We start from the raw sequence: 22430 nt of genomic DNA on the forward strand, positions 1-22430 counted from the left end.
GTTTCCCCGAAAATAAGACCTAGCCAGACCATCAGCTCTAATGTGTCTTTTGGAGCAAAAATTAATGTAAGACCGGGTCTTATTATGTTATATAAGACCCGGTCTTATAGTGAAATAAGACCGGGTCTTATATTAATTTTTGCTTCGAAAGATGCTTTAGAGCTGATGGTTTGGCTAGGTCTTATTTTGGGGGAAACATGCTACTAGCATGCATTGCTGTGTTTTCAGACATTCTCTGAAAATGCTGTTTTCTCTTGGAACACAAGCACTAGCGAATGCATCTTCTCTGAGTAGAAAGGTAGCTGAAAATTTCCATGGAGTAGTGAGGATCCCTAGATCTGGGTCCTTATTCCAATTTCCTGTGTAAACTTTGGAAAATTATTTAACTTCTTGCTTATCTCATACAAATAAATTACCTCATTTGTAAAAAGCAGACAGTATCATTTATTTCATAGACTTGAGATAAAGATTAAATGAATTAGCACTATATGTAAATTTCCTAGTCCAGTGTCTGACTCACAGTAGTGGACATTTCACAAATCTTCATTGTCTCCCTACTACCATGGTGTGGAAGAAAGAATGCATTAAGAATGGTGAGCCAGTGACCCCAGCTTCAAATAGTAGCTGCTACATTTATTAGTTGTGACTTGTGTTAGATACTAAAGGCAATGATGTATGGGGTTACTAGATAGGAAGGGGTTAGAATGCCACCAAGAGAGGGAGACAGACAGGAAGTAGACTGAGCATGAACAAAGGTGAAGAAGATAGAAAATACAAAAATGTGAGAAATGGTAGAAAAACTGGCTTGGCACTAGAAAAAATACCTATCATTGGACTCATTCTGTTAATTCTCTTACCTTTGTTTCTTGCAATATTAAACTATATTTTAGACTTTCATTTCACTCTCCCAGATTTCCCAGATTATATAGCACCAGACATTATTAAAATGCTGTTTTATTCTTTTATGCCCCTATATACTTTCCCTCAGTATTTTTTTCCTTCTGGAAAGGCCTACTCTTCTGCCAAGACTTAATTAAATTATCACTTGTGAAACCTTCCCTTCAAACCTACCTGATTCTAAAGTATACAAAATTGCTGGATCTACCATGTTCCTATAACATCCAATATATCACCTGCTATGTTGTAGTGCAAGTTATGTTTCTATATCTGCTCTTTGGCACTAGTACATGCCTTAAGAGGAGAATATTGTTTTGTCTTCACATCCTAAATGTTTAGCAGCCATTTGCCAGTTTACTGGAGCTCACACGGAACTGCCAGAGTGTCCTAAGCTGGTGAGGGCTGCAAAGGGTTTCTTTCCTTCATCAGCTTCGGCAAAGCAGAGGCAGACAGAAAGGGTCCAGGAGGAAGCTCCACCCTCCCCTCTGGCAGCCCCACAGTACAGAGGACTCTGCCCAGCTGTTCCGCTCCTCCTCTCTTTCGGGGGCCTGGTAATGGGTACTTTGCCCTGGGGTGTCCTGGCTTGGCCCAGATACTGTCAGGACTATCTTTTCCTAGGACTTGCTGTGTTTTGTTCTTTGCCCCAGGGTTCTCCACCTAATTTCATTTTACCCACTAGGGATCAAGTCTGGAAGGGCTCCAACTCTTCCTGCCAGAACTTCACCAGAGCTAAGTCTTCACTTGCACCGGGATGCCAGCTGCCTCAAAAGCACTAACCAATTTTTACTTAAGGCAAACTTTTTACTTAAGTGTAACATCAATACAAAAAACTGCACAGATCAGAAGATTACAAATTGATAACCTTTCACAAAATGAACACCCTTGTAACTAGCACTCAGATCAAGACACATAATGTTACCTGAACCCCAGCAACTCTTCATTAGCTCCTCACTAAGGGTAGCCGCCATCGTGGCTTTTGACATTATACACTAGCTTCTCTAACACTGAATTCTTATTTCAATGGACTCACCCAGCATATGCTCTCTGTATCTGGTTTCTTTCACTCATCATTACACTTGTGCCATTCATCCATGCTGCTATGTGCAGTTTTGGTTAAATCATTCTCATTTGCTGTATTTAGTTGTAAAATATACTATAATTTATTCTTCATTCTACTAGATGGACATTTGGGTTGTTTCCCTTTCTTGGCTATTATGAATATAGCTACCATGAATGATCTTGTATATGCCTTTTGGTACACATATGTACACATTTCTAATGGATGGAGAAATAGGAGAACAGCTTAGTTATATGAAACGTTCAGCTTTAGTTTATACTGAAGCTGCTAAATGTAATCTGGGATTAGAAGTAAAGTGAGACCATTAAGGTGGTCATCTTTCTAGAATTCCCAGTGTTACCTCCCCTCGTGTTTTCTTGAACACCATTTCCCTGACTGCAGGAGGTTTCCCCAATGACTCTGGTTGGGTATGTTCTACACCCTTTAAAATTCAGGTCCAAGAACACTTCTACCATGAGGAATTCCGTAAACTCCAATCCATCCTTGTTTGGGTTAGGTCCTCCAGGTAGGGGTGTGTGTGTGTGTGTATGTGTGTGTGTGATAACCTCCACATTTATCACAACACTATACACCTTGCATTTTATTTGTCAATTTCTGCTTATTGGTCTCTGCCACTAGACTATTATTCCCCTGAAGGTAGGAACTCTGAGTTATCTACAAAACCTCACAGAAGGCATATATATGTAGCATGTGCTTAGCTAATGTTTGTTATAACTGAATGAGTGAATGAATTCTCAAAAGGATACCCATGAATGGGACAGTATGAATTGGGGTGGGGGGAGTGAGAACGATGTTGTTCAATCAGGTGGGATTTCGATAGACTAAAAATGAAGATCTTGAACTGAGAGTGGGAGGGAAGAAAGGCAGGATGGTCTAGATGTTGGTGATATTACAAGGAAAGGGTCTATAATACGTAATGACTGATTGGTAGTCATTTCAATGCAAGGAGAAAAAGGAAAGATATCTGGTAGTCTACGTGACTAGAAGAATGAACTCTTAATAGGAAAACCAGGAAGACTCTCTAGCAGGGATTAAACAAGTGGGAAAGTGTTAAGTTTTTTTAGGCAAGGTGGGTTTAGGAAAAGGTGATCATGGGACATCTTAGATAAATTCCAGCAGACAACTAGAAATAGAGAATTCAATCTCAGGAAAGATAAAGAAATGAAAAGGCTAGACACAGATCTGATAATCAAACCACAGAGGTTAACAGTCTCCAGTGAAGCTAAGGGAGTAACTGAAGTTCCTGGGAAAATGTGAAGAAAATGTCAAAAGCAGAAGTTGGAGGAGAATCAAGATCTGGGAAAAAGGAGGAACCAGAGGATTTCAAGGTAGAAGGGGCTGATGAGAGTGTCAGCTGCAGAAGAGAGCTGGCAGCCTGTGAACAGAAGAAAGGCTGCTGATCTGTGATGAAGAGACCAGTAGTTATTTGAATGAGCTTCAATTTGCAACTTCAAAAACACTTTTAAAATGATTGTTAAGATGTTCTTCAAATCTCAGAGCTTAGAGGAACTTCAGATGTCTGAGTTAACTCCTTTTGAAGCAAGCTAAGCCTAGAACACAAAACTTGCGTGATTCATCCTAAGCAGACATACAAACTGACAACCCCAGCACCTAATCCAGCCAACAGTTTTGTTTGGACTACATGAAAATGAAAATTTTACTTCCAATTTGTCAAAATCCTCATTAATCTTTACAGTCTAACACTTGGCCTGCTTCAAGTATCTCAATTACCTGCCTCAAAATTATAGGCATTTGCGTATGCAAATTCTGGCTAACGTTATAAAGATATAATGGTAGCACTTGGCAAAAATAATGTTCTCACGGATTCTTTCCTGTCACATTGCCTATTTTCTGTAACTCATGAACAACATTAATAAATTCTTACTAACGCATTTTTCTGTATAACTTCATTATATTTAAACCATGGCCAGACAATATGTCAGATCACGAATAGGGTGCCATAGAAAATATGCAAATACAATATAAACACGTAAAATATAACTGCGAATTGTGGATCAAAATAAGTGACAATAACTCCAACAGGTAATTGTCACCAAGTTTCTCAAGCAATTTTCTTGTTCCCTGTGCCCCTCTAGGTCACCTTTATAAACCAAAACCACAAAAGGATGCCCTGCCACCTTCAAGATGGCACTAAAATAAAAAAGATCAAAAAGCTCTAGGACAATAAAAGAGTCATTTTTCTCTTCCTTAGATAACACATATCCAGACTGCTTTGCCATTAGTCTATAGGTTGTGGATTTAGATATTCAGCATTTGTTATGGCTAAACATCATTATCTATTAATAACCTCTAATGAGAGGAGTTAAATAATCATTTTGTTGAGAACAAAATGTGAAAATACAGCATAATCCTCTAATTATCTAGTTGATGGCCTTTATCTCTAATGTAAATACATGTGTGTCTATAGTCACAAAACAAAAATACCATAACTTTACGTAAGTTTAGTACAAGACTTTAAAATACTTAGATTATGACTTATTTAAACAGGAAACTAATGGGAGAATTTTACACTATAAATTAAAGAAAGATTAATGCAATATTGCTCAGTATCAAAATCAAGAGGCTTGGACTTTGTTTGATGTTATATTACTGAAGCACACCTACGTAGCATCACATAGGTAATTTAAACACTCATGGTATAATTAGGATTTAACACCAGCCTTGAAAAAACCACCAGATTTGAACACTCGACTTTGATATATTTCAACAATACTTAACTTTTCACTAAAGGTTTGAACATCTTTAATGAAACATTACTCCCAAATTAATTAATGAAAAAGACACCTGAGTCTTCTCAGAAATACTGTACCATGCTTCTTCATTTCAGCCAAAATTGACTCATTGGACTTGGTACTCAAATTTCCAAAACAAAGACATTAATTGTAAACTTGCTGGTAAGTAAACTTGGAATACACCTATGTATTTGTAACAAAAACTCTTCTTTGAATGATGCTGTACAGTGTAGAAGACTTTCTGTTCAGCAACTTCAATTTCCCAATCACATCAGCAGATGACTACAAGGCAACTATTTTTTTTTCCCCCACAAGGAAAACTGAGTGTATGGAACAAAATGTTCCACCATTGAATAAACTGATCAATGTTATGCGGAAGGATGATATCTGCTTACTCCAGAGACAGGAGGTATGTGGCTGATTATGTTATACAGAGTCCTTTCAGACTTGCCATTTGTTTAGCTGCCAGGGCTGGGATTGAGCATAAACTTCAGTCAATATAAGGTAAGACTATGTATTCTACAATTTAAAATTGATCTCAGTTTCTCCATGACTTTTTCTCCCCTTTCACATAAACTGTACGTCTGATGATAAAGGAAACTGAGTGTAATCAACTACAGTAGGCTAAAACTGACGTGAGATATCAGAAAACTTGTGAGGACATGCAAAAACCCAACTGCGTTGTTGATTTTTTTCTGAAATGCTCTGAAATGTTATGGAATGGGCAAATCCCCATACACTGGCAAATACAAAAATTGCTATAAATTTTTTTTCAACCTGGCTTGGCAATGTGCTAAACATAAATTTACTGTGGTACCTATATACTAAGTTGCTGCTGATTTTAATTTTCCAAGAACTCTGATGAAATTAAGAAAATTTAAGGATAACTTGAATATATTTTAATTAACAGATTTAATTTTTTTTTCTGATTTTTAAGTTATGAAAACTGGTAAAAAAAAAAAGTAAAGTTACTATGTATAATAATTAACAAAAAAATTAAGACTAGCATTGGATTTTTTCCTACAATTCTTGAAATAATACAAATTTTCTACTAAATCCTACTATCTTCTTCTTCAGCTGTTTCGGCCATCCTGATACCACATACCTCTTATGCCTTTTCTAGTCGTCACAGATATTATATCTATATATTTATTTATATATAGTTTTAATCTATTCATTTATATTTTCATTTGGGAAATGCTAATTACCCATTTGAACCAGGCTTTTAAAGTGAACCTTTTATTTATACTTGTTTCCTAGAGAAATTATACAAACATCATAAATAAATCAAACACATCGACAGATTGTATTACAACACTTAGGAACCATGTGCTCCGGAAGGAGCATGCTCCATCCTCACCTGTAGAAGTACGAACATCCCCTGACTGTGTTGTGAGTGAAATGTTCCTGAGTCTTCTCATTGCCAAAGTCCTCCAGCGGGTCTGACCACAGGATGTCGCACATAGGTCCATAAGCAGGTGGTTCTTTGAATCGGTCTAACTAAGAAAAAAAGAAGACAGAGAGCAAAATACTAATCTTTGGAAACTTGGAATTCAGAAAATAGAAGAAACCAGAATTCTGCAATACCCAACTTCCTCTCCCCAACCACAATACAAGGTGAACTGCCCTCTACCTTGCTCTCTTCCTGTCTGCTTCCCTTCTGCCCTCCTTCCTCCCCATTCCACTCTTCAGCAATTTCTCCAATTTTCCTTCATTCTTCCTTCTGATGGGCTCACTTATCATCTGCTTTCATCTAAACCTTTACGTCCCTCTTGCCTCTTTAATTCTTACTCTCTACCCCTTTTCTCCTGTCTCCTGTTTTCCTTTTTATTTTTCTCTTTTTCCCCTAACTTATTTTCACCATCTGAGTGTTTTAGTCATTACAGGTTAATGTGACTCTGTGTTTCATTTCTTGAGGAGGAGCTTTTATTTTATCTTTGGGGAAATATCTACTACTGCTTCCATTAAACTGCGATCTAGAAATCTGGATGAGAACAATTTATGGTGTTTATATTTAACAATAGGATTTTGAGAACAGATGACTTTCATTTTAAGAGTAGGACTTGCTATATGATATTTTGTATATTCACTCATTAGGGGCTACCTTGGTTTCTAATTAAAGTGTAAGCCTATCATAGTTTACCTTACTGGTAACAAACCAAGAGTAATGATAAGCAGTAAAATAAACCCGAATTTAGATGGTCATTCTTCAGCTCACAGTTCTAAGCTTTATAGTTTTACCTGAAGGCCTCATGTGAAATCTATTTTCCAGCTATAAATGTTTAGCAAAGACATATTTCAATTTTAAAAGGTGCATTTAGATGGTATGAGCAACATAAATGACATTTCACTAACAATTTTATAACACTGTCTCTTTCCTTTAGGTTATCCTGATTAACTGCAATTAAAGGATTTTTGCAGTTAGCAGCAGATATAGTCTCTTGAAAAGAAAAGTATAAAACAGCTATGAAAACCCATTAAGAATTGTTATTCTTCATAGTCAATACTTTCATATTAAAAAAAAACCCTAGGGACAGTTGGACAGATGAATATATAAGACAGCCAATCAAATCCTCCCTTTTCCCCGTGACATAAGGTGACATAAATCATGGTTTTGCTATGCACCATTTCTTACTAATATCTAAAAAGAATGAAACAATAGTTCACATTTTCAACACCCAATGAAAAACTTCAATAAGACAAGACTATCTTTCAGCCATTATGCTATCCATAAAATATTCAGTGCAAGCTTAGACTTATTTAAGAGATTTAAATAATTTACAGTTTTGGAATAATTCAGTGAGGAAAAATAATACTTGTGCATAAGAATAGTGAGTTTCTTTCTGAGAAGTAAGAACTTATTATTATGGGTAGAACAACAGAGGAGGGAAGATTAATATGAATCCCCAGCTTAAGGTTTGGTAAGGCAACCAGAATACAGAATTGATTCTGGAAAAGTTGCAAAGTGCATTCTGAAATTAATACCATCTACAATAAGAATAAGTAACTAAAAGTTCATTAAATAAAGTAAATGTGGTGGAAACTCTTATTGACATATGACAAAATGCAAACCTAAAAACTATTTTATGGCTAAGTCTAGAGCTTAATGACATATGCGAAAATTGAACATAATATCCGAAACATGGCAGTCCTTGGGGACAGTGGGTGATACTTTTAAAAACTGCTTAATTGATGAGAAGAAGTTTATTTATTTCAAGAACCCATCAGATTGTAGAAGAATAAATTGGTTACATTCAAGCAGAAAGTGAACCACTCTATACTTAAACTGCATAGGACTACATTTCAGTGTCCTGTCTCTACGGTACTTTCAACATAGAGCAAATATGAATGCTCTGTGCGCCGCAGAACACCAGAAGCAGATGTGTAAAGGTGTTTTAAAAAAGAGGACACTGACACACAGCAGGAAACAAAGGTTTACTTAATGTACTTTGACTTCAAAAATAAAAATCATGCATGTGCTTTCTAATAGAAAGTAAACACAATATTATTTTTACACTTGAAGACTTGAACCTTAATGACAGAGTATTAAGCTAGAATTTGAATGTTTTACTTCTCTAAATTTAGCTTTTCTTTAAAAATCAATCAACTTTTAAAAGAGTATTGATCATAACCAAAAAGATAAAAGATGGCCTCTTCCACTACATGAAATTATCCCATATTATTACATTTTCTCATGAAAAACTATATTTCCACATTCAATCTAACTAATCTAACTCATCAGTTTGTTGGCTAAAACAACAGTAATAGCCAATGTTAAATTAAGTAGAAAAATATTTCTCAAAAAAATCGACTGTTTTTCACCTAGCCACTCAATACAATCAATAGAATATCCTCATTGCCTTTATTAGGTTGTTACTTTAAAGTTTTAAGCTGTAACAAATAGATTTTAAAAAATAGTAATGTGGACACATTTTAAAGGTCAAATTGTGATATTTCCCCAAGAGCAAAGCAACATTTTCTAACTATAATAAATATACCATGAATACACAATGGGTTCTCTTTGAAACAAACCAAAGGGAAATGAAAAGGCATATTTTCGTTAGCAATCAAATAGTTTACATTTCCAATGACACATGTCATATGGTAAGATGGAGTTTTTAAGATGAAAGCTCTTCCAAGTATAAATATATCTTTCTTTCTAGGTAAAAAAAATGAATACAAAAAAGGGAATCACAACAACTTTAAATCGTTTGAATTCAAAAGGATAAAGTTAGTGATAAAGGCAGGGAAATTAATGTCTTCTATTTATTACTAAAGCCACAGAATGATTAGACTTGGAAAATAATAGAACTTACTTTTCTGATATCATCTAAAGTGTTGATCTCTGGAGACAGACCACCGTGTACACACAGGAACTGCTGGTTCATCAGGGCAGCCAAGGGCAGGCAGTCAAAGGCGTCCATACAGGCATCATAGACACGTTCTGAATACTTTATTTTACCTTTTAAAACATCATTTAAAAAATATTTATTCTCATGATTTCATAGCTAGGATCATTTCATTAAAATAGTATTTGTTTGTTTGTTTGTTTTTAAATGTTTTCTTGCCAGAATCATATTATTAGCATCTAACTACACACGACAAAGTTCCAAAACATGAATAAGACTTTTTAAAAGAGTTATATATTAACCTTTCTATCTATTGTTTTTTTTGTTGGTGTTCATATTTTCCTGTTTTTAGTAACTTTTGATATAGCACAGGAGAGAACTTTTGTACACATCTTCATTATTTATCTGCAGATATATCTCAAAAAATATATACACAAACAATTAGGAGACCAACAGAAAGGATGGCGATAGGCTGGCTGATTTACCTACCTGAATGATCTTGTAGAAAAGCAGAGGGCAAGACATTCTCTAAAGTTGTTTTGGTATCACTGCACACTGCTTTTCTCTTACTGACTTACAGTTCACATTTTGAGAGAATTCTATGCTTCATTGAATATAGGACTGAATGACAAAGGCAATTTTAAGTTTTGCTGGATAATGAGGAAAATTAAGAGAGGATGGAAGTCAAATGTATATGAATTACTCCTCACTCCTAGTATGTCAAAAGGAAGAAATCATCTTTAATTTTGTAAAAGCCTCTAGAACCTAGTAAATTTACTGGGTCCAACAGGAGAGGCACAAGGTTGAATCTGCCCTCCATTTACTTTTCCTGAGACATCTGAGATTAAAGGGTAGGATTATTATCCCAAACAAAAGTAGTCTGGCTATTTTTAAAAGGTAATTTAATCACGGTTTCTTAGGACAAACGACATCAAATATTCATTCAAATTTTTAGATCATTTTATAGAGAATTTGTAATTTAAAAAGATTCTGAATTCTCTTTATTCATGCTTAGAAATAAATATGTAATGACATAAAATAGTGTGATTTTTTTCCAAGTTTTTGACTTTGAAGCAATGGATCATGTTGTAATGTGCTCTTAATAGGGATTAAAATGTATGACTATTTAGGACTTTGGTGTTAAAGGAAGAGACTTGAAATATACTTACATTCTTGTTTAAATGTGAAATACTCTGTTAGATGTCTACATTCATGATTTCCACGGAGTAAAAACAGTGTTTTGGGGTAAAGAATTTTCAAGGCCCACAAATACAGCACACACTGAGGAAAAAATAAGAATACACAAATAAATATTTTTCCATTATACTTAGGCATCCCATTGCTGACATATTAGAAAGACCTGAACTAAATGTGCTACTATGACCAAAAGTCCCCAAAAGGCTAGGCCTTAATAAGGAGGAATTGAAAATCAAACAGAAACATTACTTTGGTACAAAGCCAAAGTTCATATATACCTAAAATATATACCAAGCATCTATACACCACAAGAAAACCAGGGGCTGCACCCAGTTTATTGGAAGAAGCCTGAATGAAAATACACTAGAAATGAAAATATGCTGATGTAAAAGCATGGCAATTAATGTGATTAGCAATTAATAAATAAAATAAAGACACCTCTCTATAAAGCAATTTTTTAAAAAAATCAGGTAACAGAAATGGAAGAATTGGAAAAGGAAAGATAACATGTGGAAGCAAATACTGACAAGCTCAGGTTGACTTGGATTCTGTCAGTAGTTCCCATTATGTTCTCTGTTTCACTAGGCTTCTCCCCCATTATCCTTGTCTTTTATTTCAGTGCCGTTGGTATATAAAACCTTACATTTTTAAAATATATATATATATATATATATATATATATATATATATATATATATATATATATATATATATATAAATATAATGAAACTGAAGCCAGGGAATCTCAATACACATGCTGCTAATAGCTAAGGGAAACATTTCATATACCTTAAAACTCCCAAATTAGTTACTTGGATATTGCAGTTGGTGTGAAAATGAGGGCCAACCATGAATTCACCAGGTTTAAAGTAAACCTATCTGGAATACAGTCTTCCTGAAATGTGCATGAAGAAAACGGGATACTCAAGTACTAACATCAATTTCATTATCCTCAACTGGCATTCATTAAGAACCTACAGGGAATAGAAAACCACTCTTTGAAAACAACTATGCTTTTCTCTCTTCATTAAGTTTATGTTGTAAAAGTGAAGCTAAGAGGATACAGAACCACAAAAATATTGAGAAAAGCCTGATTGTGGATGCTAAAATCTGAAACCAAAAGCACACAATATTTACATTTTAATAAAGTGCTTTCCAACATGTAGTAAATGCGATGGACAATGTCCGTAGGAAAAAGCTACTAGAAATTCCTTTGTTGTGCTACCTGTGAAGAATAAGCATGTCTGTCAGCTTATGTGACAATTTATTAAATGAGTGAAAATTACTATGTGTGAATATACAGCCCAAGTTTTGGAGAAAATACTAATTCACAGAAAAAGGTATGTATTATTGTGTTTTTCAAGTAAGGTATTGTCTCCAACTATGTAACTGTGATTGAAGTAAGTAAAAATAAAGGGCTGACATCAAATTTTATATGTGTGTGTGTGTGTGTGTGCGTGTGTGTGTGTGTGTATGTATACATATATATGTTGCTTTAATTAAATTTCTAATTACCATTTTCTGATTACAGTTATTAGCTAAAGTTCATATGATAAATGATGTTATTATTTCTGAAAAGTTGATCAAGTGGCTCATCCAAATAATCCTCAAAGCATCATGAGCTGTTTGCATCAAAGTTCCGTGTTACCTTAGTGGGTAGGAAGGTGGCTCAATGAGACTGATTACTATGTATCAGATTTTATCAGTGCACTTACATGTTTTCATAAAAAGTTTATATTACTCAAACTCGTCTCACGTTTCAGAGACGATATTTATAAACCATTATTAATACAAATAAGAGAAATATATCCGATTTAAAATTTATAAGATGTACCTGAATATGAAAATTCACATATACACACACATATACACTTACATATAAACATATATACACACTAATTTCTGTTAACACTAATTTCAAATAGGAATGGACATATGAAGTCTTTAAAAATTGTATTTGCTTGCTGAAATTGCTATTTAATGCATTCCATTTATATATATTGGGGGAAGAATACATTTGGGCTGAACAGTAGCTACATTTTACGAAGGTTTTCTTTGTTTTTTTTTGTTTTTACTAAGAATATAATATATACAATGAAGTGCACATATTTTCAATGTACCGGTCAATGAATGTTTATGTACATGTACTCCCTCCCATGAAACAACTATCCAAATCTAAATCTAATTACAGTTCAGCACACAAAAAGGCTCCTTTGTGCCCTCTCCCAATCAATATTCTTTTGGAAATAGAACCACAGTTCCAAAGTCTTTAGATAAGTTTTGTCAGTAACGATTTATTTTAAAGCAAATCTTTTATTTCTCCAACTAAAATCTAAAATGCATTTCTTTAATCCTACTCAAATATTACTCGAGAGATCACATTACAGGATCCATATTTTCCTTTTTACCATCTATTACAGATCCCGTTTTGACATTAGTACATGGCTCTATCACTGTAGCTCTTTCATAACTGAAATCTCAAAGAGTGAAACAAATATTCTGTACGTTCTTATCACACTTATGTTTACCTTTTAAATGAGTTAGTACACATTTAATGTCCCTTATTATTTAATGGATGTAAAGCACCTAGTATATAGTAGCAGTTTAAAAAATATCATCTCCTTTCCTGTAAATGAGAAGGAAGATAGGAGCACAGAAAGAAGGGAGGGAGGGAAGGAGAAGAAGAAGAAAGAAAAGACAGAAAGAGAGATGGGAGGGGAGAAGAGAGAAAGAAAAGGTGGGGGAAGAAAGTAAGAGAGAGAAGAGGAGGAGGAGAATGGCAAGAAGAAGGAAGAAAGGGAGGAAGGGAGAAAGGGAGGGAAGAAGAGTGAGAGGAAGGGAGGGAGGGAGGGAGGAAGGGAGAGAGAGAGAGAGACAGAGAGAGAGAGAGAGAGAGAGAGAGAGAGAGAGAGAGAGAGAGAGAGAGAGAGACAAAAAGAAAGAGAGAAAGAGAGAAAGAAAGAAAACATAACTCAATTTCCAAATTCTTGGCTCAAAATACCATAAAAATAAGAGTCCTGTTTTCACATTTATTTCCTTCTCCCCTGTGGCAAGAATAAAATATCTTCCCAAACACTGAATAAAACCACAAATGCAGCCAATATGGAAGAAGTGGCATGGTAAATGAAAGGGCAAGGGTGGATTGGAGATGGAGCGCTGCCAGCCTTCACCCTCAACATCTGGTGGGAGAAGCTGCCAAGCACAACACTGTTTTGCTGGCAACTATTTTGCCATTTAAGTTCTAACGTTTTAGAGAGCTGAAGCTCTTAAACAAAATCATAACCTGGTATTATTTTTAAAAAGGAAAGTCTCTTGTAAAAAATTTATCACGATCACTAAGCAATGAAATAAAAATCAGCTAAATAATTGTTTATTCTCATCTATGGTATCAGATGGCTAATTTGAGTCAAGTTTTCACTTAATTAAATGTTAAGGTGGAAACAGAGGCAAGTTAAGCTGGCCTTTTTGCATGGTGCATGGTGAGATATGAATTAGTTGCACTCATCACTTTCAACTGGACCTTGACTGTCTTTCCAGTCTTACTCTAAATCATGGAACTATTAACAATTTAAAATTACTTTTGGTAGTTCAAATGAAAGATGGCGCATCCTCTACCTTTCATGAATTTTCATCATAAACATAGCTTTCTCCGATTTAATTCGTCTGTTTTCCTCTATGAAGCAACACTAAGGATATACTTTGTCAGTTTAATTGGTTTGTTGATAATAGTAGTGCAACGATTTACTTTGTAATTCATGACTTTTAATGAGTATTCTTGAAACCTTGCATAAGGTTGTAAAGAAGAAGGTAAAGGAGGAAGCAAGTAAGTAAAAAAGAAAACACAGTTTCAAATATGTATCAATAAGCTGTCTAAAATAACTCTCCATGCTGTGACACATTTCCAATCAAAAATGCTCTCTCTCAATCATAAGACAATCATGTGAAGGACGTGCACTGATTGGGAAAAGATCCAAACTCCTGAAATGTCAAATGTAGCGCCTCTAAGACATCATCTGCCTGGTCTGACAGGCACGCAGCGCAGCGGCAGCATGGAATAGCCGTGCACTGTACAGGAGACAGCCATACGCTTTCTTCCTCGCTCTGTGGCATTGCTCTGTCACCTAACACCACTCGCTGCACCGTTTGCTTGTTATTCTCAGGCAGAAGCATGGAACATTGCTTGATGTGCTGTGGTTCATTCTAGTCTATGAGTTCACAGCTAATAAACACAACTCTTCGTGCTTAAACGTGTTTGAGGCCTGGGCTGAGATCTGGATGTAAGTACAGCAGGGGGGCGAGCTTGCTGCTAAGCTCCAGGCAATGCCGGGCAGAAAGGGAGCCTGAGGAAGTGAATAGAAGGAAACAGCTGTGTGTGCCTGTTTGCAATTCTGTTTTTAACCTGCGTTCTCAGACATATACACTCACACATGGACCTATATATACACATATGCTTGATCAAAGAGAACAGGTACTATAATGCAATCACCAGAAAGAGGATGGTATTTGGTGTGAGACAAATTATTACTCCAAACAAAATTACTCCTTTCATCACTACTCAAAAGCTGGCTTGTTTCATTTGGGCTAACTTTGTGGGGAATGGTTTCTAATCTTGGCAAAAAGAGAGGACAGGAGAGAGGCAGGGAGCTAGGATACAAAATGAACTCTATACACTGCCCAGAGTACATTACCCAGTACCTGTAAATACTCCCCAACACAGATTGAATGTAATCTGAACACACTCTTCAAAGCTGATTTGGTGAAAATTAAACTGAAGTGCTCTTATTTGCCCAGAGAAGAGCCAAAGGAGAATACCTGCAGTGGTACCCTGAAATCTTGAGATGAATCAAGAAACTTTGAAGCCTGTTCTGATACCGTTTTCCCTGAAAATAAGACCTAGCCGGACAATCGCTCTAATGTGTATTTTGGAGCAAAACTTAATATAAGACCCGGTATAATATAATATAAGATAATAAATAATACCAGCTCTTACATTAATTTTTGCTCCAAAAGACACATTAGAGCTGATTGTCTGGCTAGGTCTTATTTTCAGGGAAACAGGGTAATATATGTTGGACAACTGAGCTCTTATTTTAGGATTTTTCTTAAACCAACAGCATTTTACTCAGAGAATATTTTACAGTGAATGCTGTGACCTTCAGAGTATTATTGGTGGGGAGAAGGCTGTGTGTACATGTTTGCATATGCATGAGCGACTGTGAGAGTGAGTATCCATTTCTGCATTCCTGATGTGTGCATTTTTTGTGGTTCTTTTACTGAAGACACTGCTGAGGCATGGGGTGTAGTGGAAAGAGCACAAACTTTGAATCCCAGCACTACCATTTACTTTGTGTATGACTCTCTCTGAGCCTAGGTTTCCGAACACATAAAAGAAAAACATTTATATGTTCCTTGCAGAGCTGTGAGGAAAAAATGAGATCATTTATACCTTGCAAACAATAGCATTCACAGCATGCAAACAATGCCAGCGTCCTTAATCCATAACAAAAAGCCCCAAAGTATTCTCAGTAAGCATATTTTATATAAATGTCTGTTCTGTATTAAGTATGACAATATCACTGAGCCATCCCAAAGTCCCTCAAAGGTCACAGTTTAATTAAAATGGATCATTTTTACATATAAGGCCATCATATTTTTCGTAATTTCTGTATTCATGTGGCAAGTTCCTAGAGCTGTACTCTCAGACTCTTGGAGCTTAATTAAAGAGCTCTTTTTGATGATGGGGACTCTGATATATACATCTCAGAACTTTCAAATGTCCTATGATACCTACATTTGATATGTCACCAACATTTGCTTTCATTCTTTGATCCTTTGCTTGAATTTTAAAAGGTGTGTATTACACGGAATATCACAACTTTCATAGTTCAAACACCTAGATTAATTGTATACTAAGAAAAACCTGCTGGAGAACAAATTAGTTATTACTGCTTCTCAACTTCTTTACTTTAAAGAAGGAGAGTTCTAAAAAGCTCTAATTAGGGAAAGTTTAGGCAATCGCAAATGGATTGAGGCCAGAGATTCAGAAGACTGAACTCTTCAAGTAAATAAATAAAAGGTAAAGACCAATAAGATTAAGAAATATTAAAAAATGGAATTGATGAGATAAAGAAGTCCAACTGTGCCATTGTTACTCAAGCAACACGATTTAATGCTTTATCTTTCTTTCTAAATTAATAAGAAACAGTTTAATTTTTTAATTAGGTCTTTAATTAGGTAAAAAAAGAAGTTGCCAAATTAAGGTAAAAATCACAAATATTATGATATTAAAAAAATTTCCAACATAACATTCCATCATTTGGCTGATAAAAATAATCACTCCCAACAGGGTAGTCTTGGGCATCCCCTGCTTTAGAAGGTAAACTTCAAGAAAAGTAGAATACCTATTTTATTTATCCTCAGAACCTTTCATAGGAACATATAGATGTTAAATAAATAAGATGAATTTTAGAGTTACTAAAATAGTTTTTTAAAATATTTACTTAGACTCCAGAGAACCCTATGTTAAGGGAAGTAGCAGAAGCTCTTTCCCTCCCCTGCTGTTTTCTGCCTATCATAGTTTTTCTTAAATTTGGCTACACGTTGAATCACCTACGGCCATATGAACAAATCGGGTCCATGGGATACAAGTTGAAGTGATTGTGCCACTTCTGGGAAACATCCTTAAATAAGAGGACAAGCCCTTCTCTTTCCATTTTCCTTCTAGCTGAATGTAATGTAGGAAGATGATGTCTGAAGCTGGTTTAGCCCTTTTGGGTCATGGGGTTGCCTTGGCAATGAGGTCATACACATCAGAGCAACTAGGCAGAAAGAGCCTGGGCCCTGGCACCATGTTTGTCACACCAGCCTGGTCTGCCCATCTGTAGGCTTTTACTGGAGAGAGAAATAAATTTCTATCTTGTTCAAAACACCATTACACAGGTTTGTTTGTTTGTTTGTTTGTTTTTTCTTTTCTTATTCTTGGCAGATATGAGCCCTAATGTGATACCAAGGTCTTAAATCACACTTCCCTGACAAGGTGGTCAAGTTAGCCTATGAATGAGGTTTATGAGGTTTACTAGTTTCTTTCTCTGTACTTTTCTCACTTGATTTTCCTCCAAGCTAAATTTTACTTGTTGTTTGACTTAGTCTTCCCCAGCCATGTGTGTGCTGTCAATAGTCTCTCACTTTTCTACATTCCAATGGCAATTATTTTCTGTACCTACTTTATCACAAGATTTGAATAATCAGTTCAAATAATAAGTTAATCTCGGATGACCACCTATTCTAGGCTACTGATTCTATATAGCTTTTATTTATAGTCACATCTTCCTACCTAGGTTTAGTTTTCTAGAGAGCAAGGATATATATATTTCTTCAAATTCTCTACAGTCTGATCATAGTGGATATATAGTTTATATGCTTGATAATAGGTGTCTGCCAAATGGAAGAAATTCCAAAAATGCGCTTTTTCCTTTTGGATTTATTTACAACTACCACGTCCCTTTCCCTTATCATCATGAATAAACGTGTGATCCTTAAATGAAGAAAGAATTAATATATTGGTGGAAATATTATATATATAATATATAAGTATGTATGTATTATATATATAAATATTATATACATATATAGTCAGTAAATCAAGGGGAATTGAATCACCAAAAAACAAAGTTAGTATGCTAGTTTTAAAAACAAAAGTTGTTTAAGAGAGTGACATGTTTTCCAACATTAAATATTCCTATAGCAAATAAAATATTATGATGAAAATTTACAAACCTAGAATCTGTTTTATACAACTATTATAAATATATGACGTTGGTATGAGACTTCATGTACATTTGAATTCTTTTTAATGAAGACAAATTGCTGTTCTTTTTAATACTTTTCTTCCAAGAACACTTATAATCTCAGCTACTATAGCATGAGCTCAGTTTCTTTACAACTTATGCCTATTTCAACCATTTTTTAAAATAAATTTGAATGAGCTCTATGTATGATACCATGTTAAGCACCAGGAAGATCAAACATGTTAATAAAACAAGATCCTTGCCTTTATTTTGAATGTAATTTCTACTTACTTGAAGCAGAGGCAGATGGGAGGGTTAAGGAAGAACCTCTACTCACAGGTTATCTGCTTTGTTTTAATTAATGAGTTTGACAAATTACCCTAGTTAGATGACAGGTCTCCAAAAGACAAAACACAGCACTTGTAAGCATACTCACACGTACACACATGAACAAAGGAACACACTTGCACTTCACTATCAATTTACAAAGATAACTTACTGTCTCATAATTATAAGACATAACCATGCAAACACATTCCTGCTTATTAAATCAACTTTGATTAGTTCTGAAAAGGAAATGGAATTACCTAATATAAATGCATCATTAGCCATTTCCTTAGCATCTCTATACATTAAAAAGGATATGTAAATCAACTGATAATGGGATATGTAATATCCCCAGATTAAGTGTATTAAAGTTCATCGTTATAGACTAGGAATTTCCTTAAGGCAATAATATTTACCACTTTTATTTTACTAAGATACTGTTGATCCATTACCGAACAGCTAAAAAGAAATGATATGACTTACTTCAATACTGAAGTATCCTCTGTCAACATAGTCCCCTAAGAAGAGGTAGCGAGTGTTGGCAGGAGATCCCCCCACTTCGAAGAGCTTCATCAAGTCAAAGAATTGCCCATGAATGTCCCCACAAACTGAAAGAAACAAAGAAATTCGTTTTAAGGTCACATTATGTTCAGACTCTGAACTAGGTAATAAAATTATACAATTTTAAAGCCAGAAAGAATTTTGAGGTCATCTTAGCCAAAAAATTCTTTTGCAAAACAGGAAAATGAGACAGAGATTCCAAAGTTAATTAGTGGCAAACCTGGCTCTAGTATCCAGGTCTACTAATTCACAGATTGACTGGAAAAATAAAGATAATAATAACAATAATGGCTATTACTGTTGTGCATTTAACAATTCCACATCAGACATTGTGCTAAGAAATTTATACACATTTTCTAATTTAATACTAACAATGTTGTGGGATAGACGTTTCCTTTTGCAGATAAGAGGTGAGGACAATAAAGGTTCAGGAATTTGACATAATCTATATAAAACTGAAGTCTGACTGTATCACTACTAAATGTTACTGCTTCCTGAAGAAAAAAAACACCTGTTGATATGTATCATAAAGACTAGTTAATTGAATCTAAAATGCCATCAATTATAAAACACATAATTATATTTAAAAACATATCATTATATTACATACCACTAAGAAACAATTAAATTTAAACTCTAAAAGACCATTTTTATAAGATGCACTCTAATATCAGATGTTAAATACTAAAAAAGTAAATCATGAAATTAAAAAAAACACAGTACAAAAAATCACCAGGAATTCATATTTAATCTTCTCATCTTCTCTTTCAACCCAAAACTCTTGAAAGAGCTGTGGAGTCTCTTAAAAAACCACTTATTCAGTACTTGCTATTTCACTTACTATTTTTCAAAGCTCATACACACACACACACCCGTTATACAAGTAAAAGAGCTAAGAGAGGTTATGTGACTAGGCAAGGTCACTGTTAAACAGGGATGATCCAGGGTTTAAATTCAGATTTGCCTAAGTTATATCGTTTGCTGTGAACCACATTATAATGTTTTTAATATTTTATATATGTAACGATATTGAATATTTTATAATGAGTCTGCAATTAAATGATGAACATCACTGGCTGTTTCTTGAACACTAAGAGATCATAGAATGAATGTATCAGTGAATAGTGTCTTACCTTACTGGGCTATTGTGAGAATTAAATATGCTACTATTGTAATGGGTGTAGAAGAGGTCCTAGAACCTAATATGAACTTGATAAATGTTATAGCAAAGTGGTATTTCAAAATAGTTGTATCTAAAATGTCAAGGTGCCCGAGAAAATGGGATTTTAGTGCTTGGGGTTGGAGGAAGGAGGGAAAGGCATCCTGGAGCGTCACCTTCACCTTTGTCACCCTTCCTTATCCATTCTTCTCTTTTTGATCCCTCTATTTTAATTCCTGGCCATGGCTAAAAATTCAAGAACAATTATTTTTTATTTCTCTATGTCGATGACATAAATACTAAGACATTAATTCAGGTTGTGGACTATGGGTTAGAAGTCAAGTGATTTTAGCAACTGACATACAACTGTAGTATAATCTGGCAGCCAGAATTACAAAATTATACAAATAAATAGGCTCTAGGCAATGCAAACATTAAGGATATCTTTTCTTTTGTTGGAGTACAAAAGTAGATTATCATGAATGCAATTTTATAAAAACTGAAAAGTGAGCTCTTCTTTCTGGCCTATAATAACTACGTGAAAAGAGATAATCTCAATGATATACTAGATCAGTGCAATTATTGGATCTTAGTTGATGATACAAAACAGCAGAGCAATTGCTATAAACTCAGCATGGTAAACAAAATACCTTGAAATCCAGTTACTTGTATGATGGCTCCATTATCCCTCACTTTACCTTAGAACGCCCACAATTTAAATCATGCTTTTACAGTAAGGACCAATTATGATAACGTTCAGCAAAGGAAAACAACTTCCACATGTAATTATAAACAAATTCAAAGCCGAACAAAAGAAAACAGTAACTCAAAATATATCCGAAGAATGGAGAGGTATTTTATTAGGAGACTAAAGGATTTCCCAGATCAGTTTAAGATAAAGCCATTCTAGTTAGTTACCATCCCATTCACCCATCTTGTTCCCTAGAGGCCAATTTTCTCTGTCTCAAAAAAGCCAAGTTTCTTTTTCCCTTGGATTTTCACAGGCTGACTCCTTTTCATCCATTAGGTCTCAGCTACGTGGCACATGGGCAAGGAGGTCTTTCTTGACCACCTTAAATAAAGGAGCTACCCCTCTCTGAAATCATTCTTCATCCGATTACCTTGTTTAACTTTCTTCACAGGAATTATCTTGATTTATTTGTATGTGTATTCCTTCCTTGATTCTCCCCATTGGAGTATAACCTCTAAGAGGTTAGGTAACTTATCAGTCTTGTTCACTGTATCCCCAGTGTCAAGAACTGTGCCTACCACCCAGTAGGTACATATGAAACATGTGCTGCCCCAGGATTCTTCCAGTAGGCCTGTGCTGTGCTTAATTTAGCAATCGATGAACTAAGATGTCAGAGATTTTGAGGTGCCTTTGGGATGGGCAGAGATGGATGACAGGTTTGTGGAGCTTTGGTGGAAGGTAGCCAAATAAGGTAGCCAAATCAGTTTTAAAACTGTGTTTTTAAAAAAACCAATTGATAGTATATGCACAGCAAACAGGAACAATGCACAAATGCACAAATGTCTGAGATGGTGTTTGTTTTAAGTCTTTAAGTGACACCTTTCAAAACACTGTTCAAGACTGAAGTAAGATGTGGGGTACCACACATCGTATGGTGATTTCCTCACCTGCTACTACATCAGAAACCCCTGGGGAGGTTTTGAAACGACAGATTTCTGGGCCCTGAATCAAAATCTCCAGAGATACAGGTTTATAACAAGCTCTTAGATAATTCTTATCTATACTTTTGAGTCTCTGTCTTGGCACACTCAGTTTGCATGGCTCCCCTCACATAAATTATACCAGGGGAGATATATATTTGAAAGGCAGCTACTTTCAGTGCTTACACCAGGTTGCTGTGAGACTAGGATTTCCTATTATGTGAAAGTGTAATACTGAAGTAATTCTTTGATGAGATATAGGAGAGAGGGACGAACCTAACAAAAATGGTAACAAAGATCAAATTTCTTTTGGGGCCTTTGAGGGTAGATATTGTGCAGGCCTGCTGCATTTCACCTTTAAGGTAATAGAGTTATGCCAATGCCCTGGTATCTGGGAACATTCACTATTTTGATATCAAACTTTAGGAATAAAGTGGCCACCATACTGAGGTACCCAAGAGGATGGAGAGTGGTAGCTGCCGTTATGTGATGCCATGGCCCCCACCCTCCATCCTGTTGGGAACCTAAGACACTGGTGTCCAAAGAGAAGTACAGTACAACAAATGCCAGCTAATGAGGTAAGCTATCTGCTTGGCTGTCACAGTCATCAATTCCCCAAGATTAGGTCGTTTCATCTGTACTGTCACTTGG

General features: G+C 35.3%; 1 protein-coding gene across 2 annotated transcripts in view; it reads right to left on the reverse strand.

Annotated features, from left to right (window-relative positions):
• Positions 1–22430, reverse strand: part of PPP3CA (protein phosphatase 3 catalytic subunit alpha) — a 295408-nt gene that overhangs the window by 56005 nt on the left and 216973 nt on the right. For both annotated transcript variants that reach the window (XM_081046328.1, XM_081046329.1), the window contains exons 3-6: positions 18872–18996; positions 10247–10358; positions 9045–9190; positions 6089–6228 (exon numbers count right to left, since the gene is read on the reverse strand). In XM_081046328.1, coding sequence (XP_080902454.1) covers positions 6089–6228; positions 9045–9190; positions 10247–10358; positions 18872–18996 — 523 coding nt within the window. The remainder of the gene's footprint in view (positions 1–6088; positions 6229–9044; positions 9191–10246; positions 10359–18871; positions 18997–22430) is intronic.

This window comes from Rhinolophus hipposideros (genome assembly GCF_964194185.1).
Source record: "Rhinolophus hipposideros genome assembly, chromosome: 1".
Lineage (NCBI taxonomy): Eukaryota > Metazoa > Chordata > Mammalia > Chiroptera > Rhinolophidae > Rhinolophus > Rhinolophus hipposideros.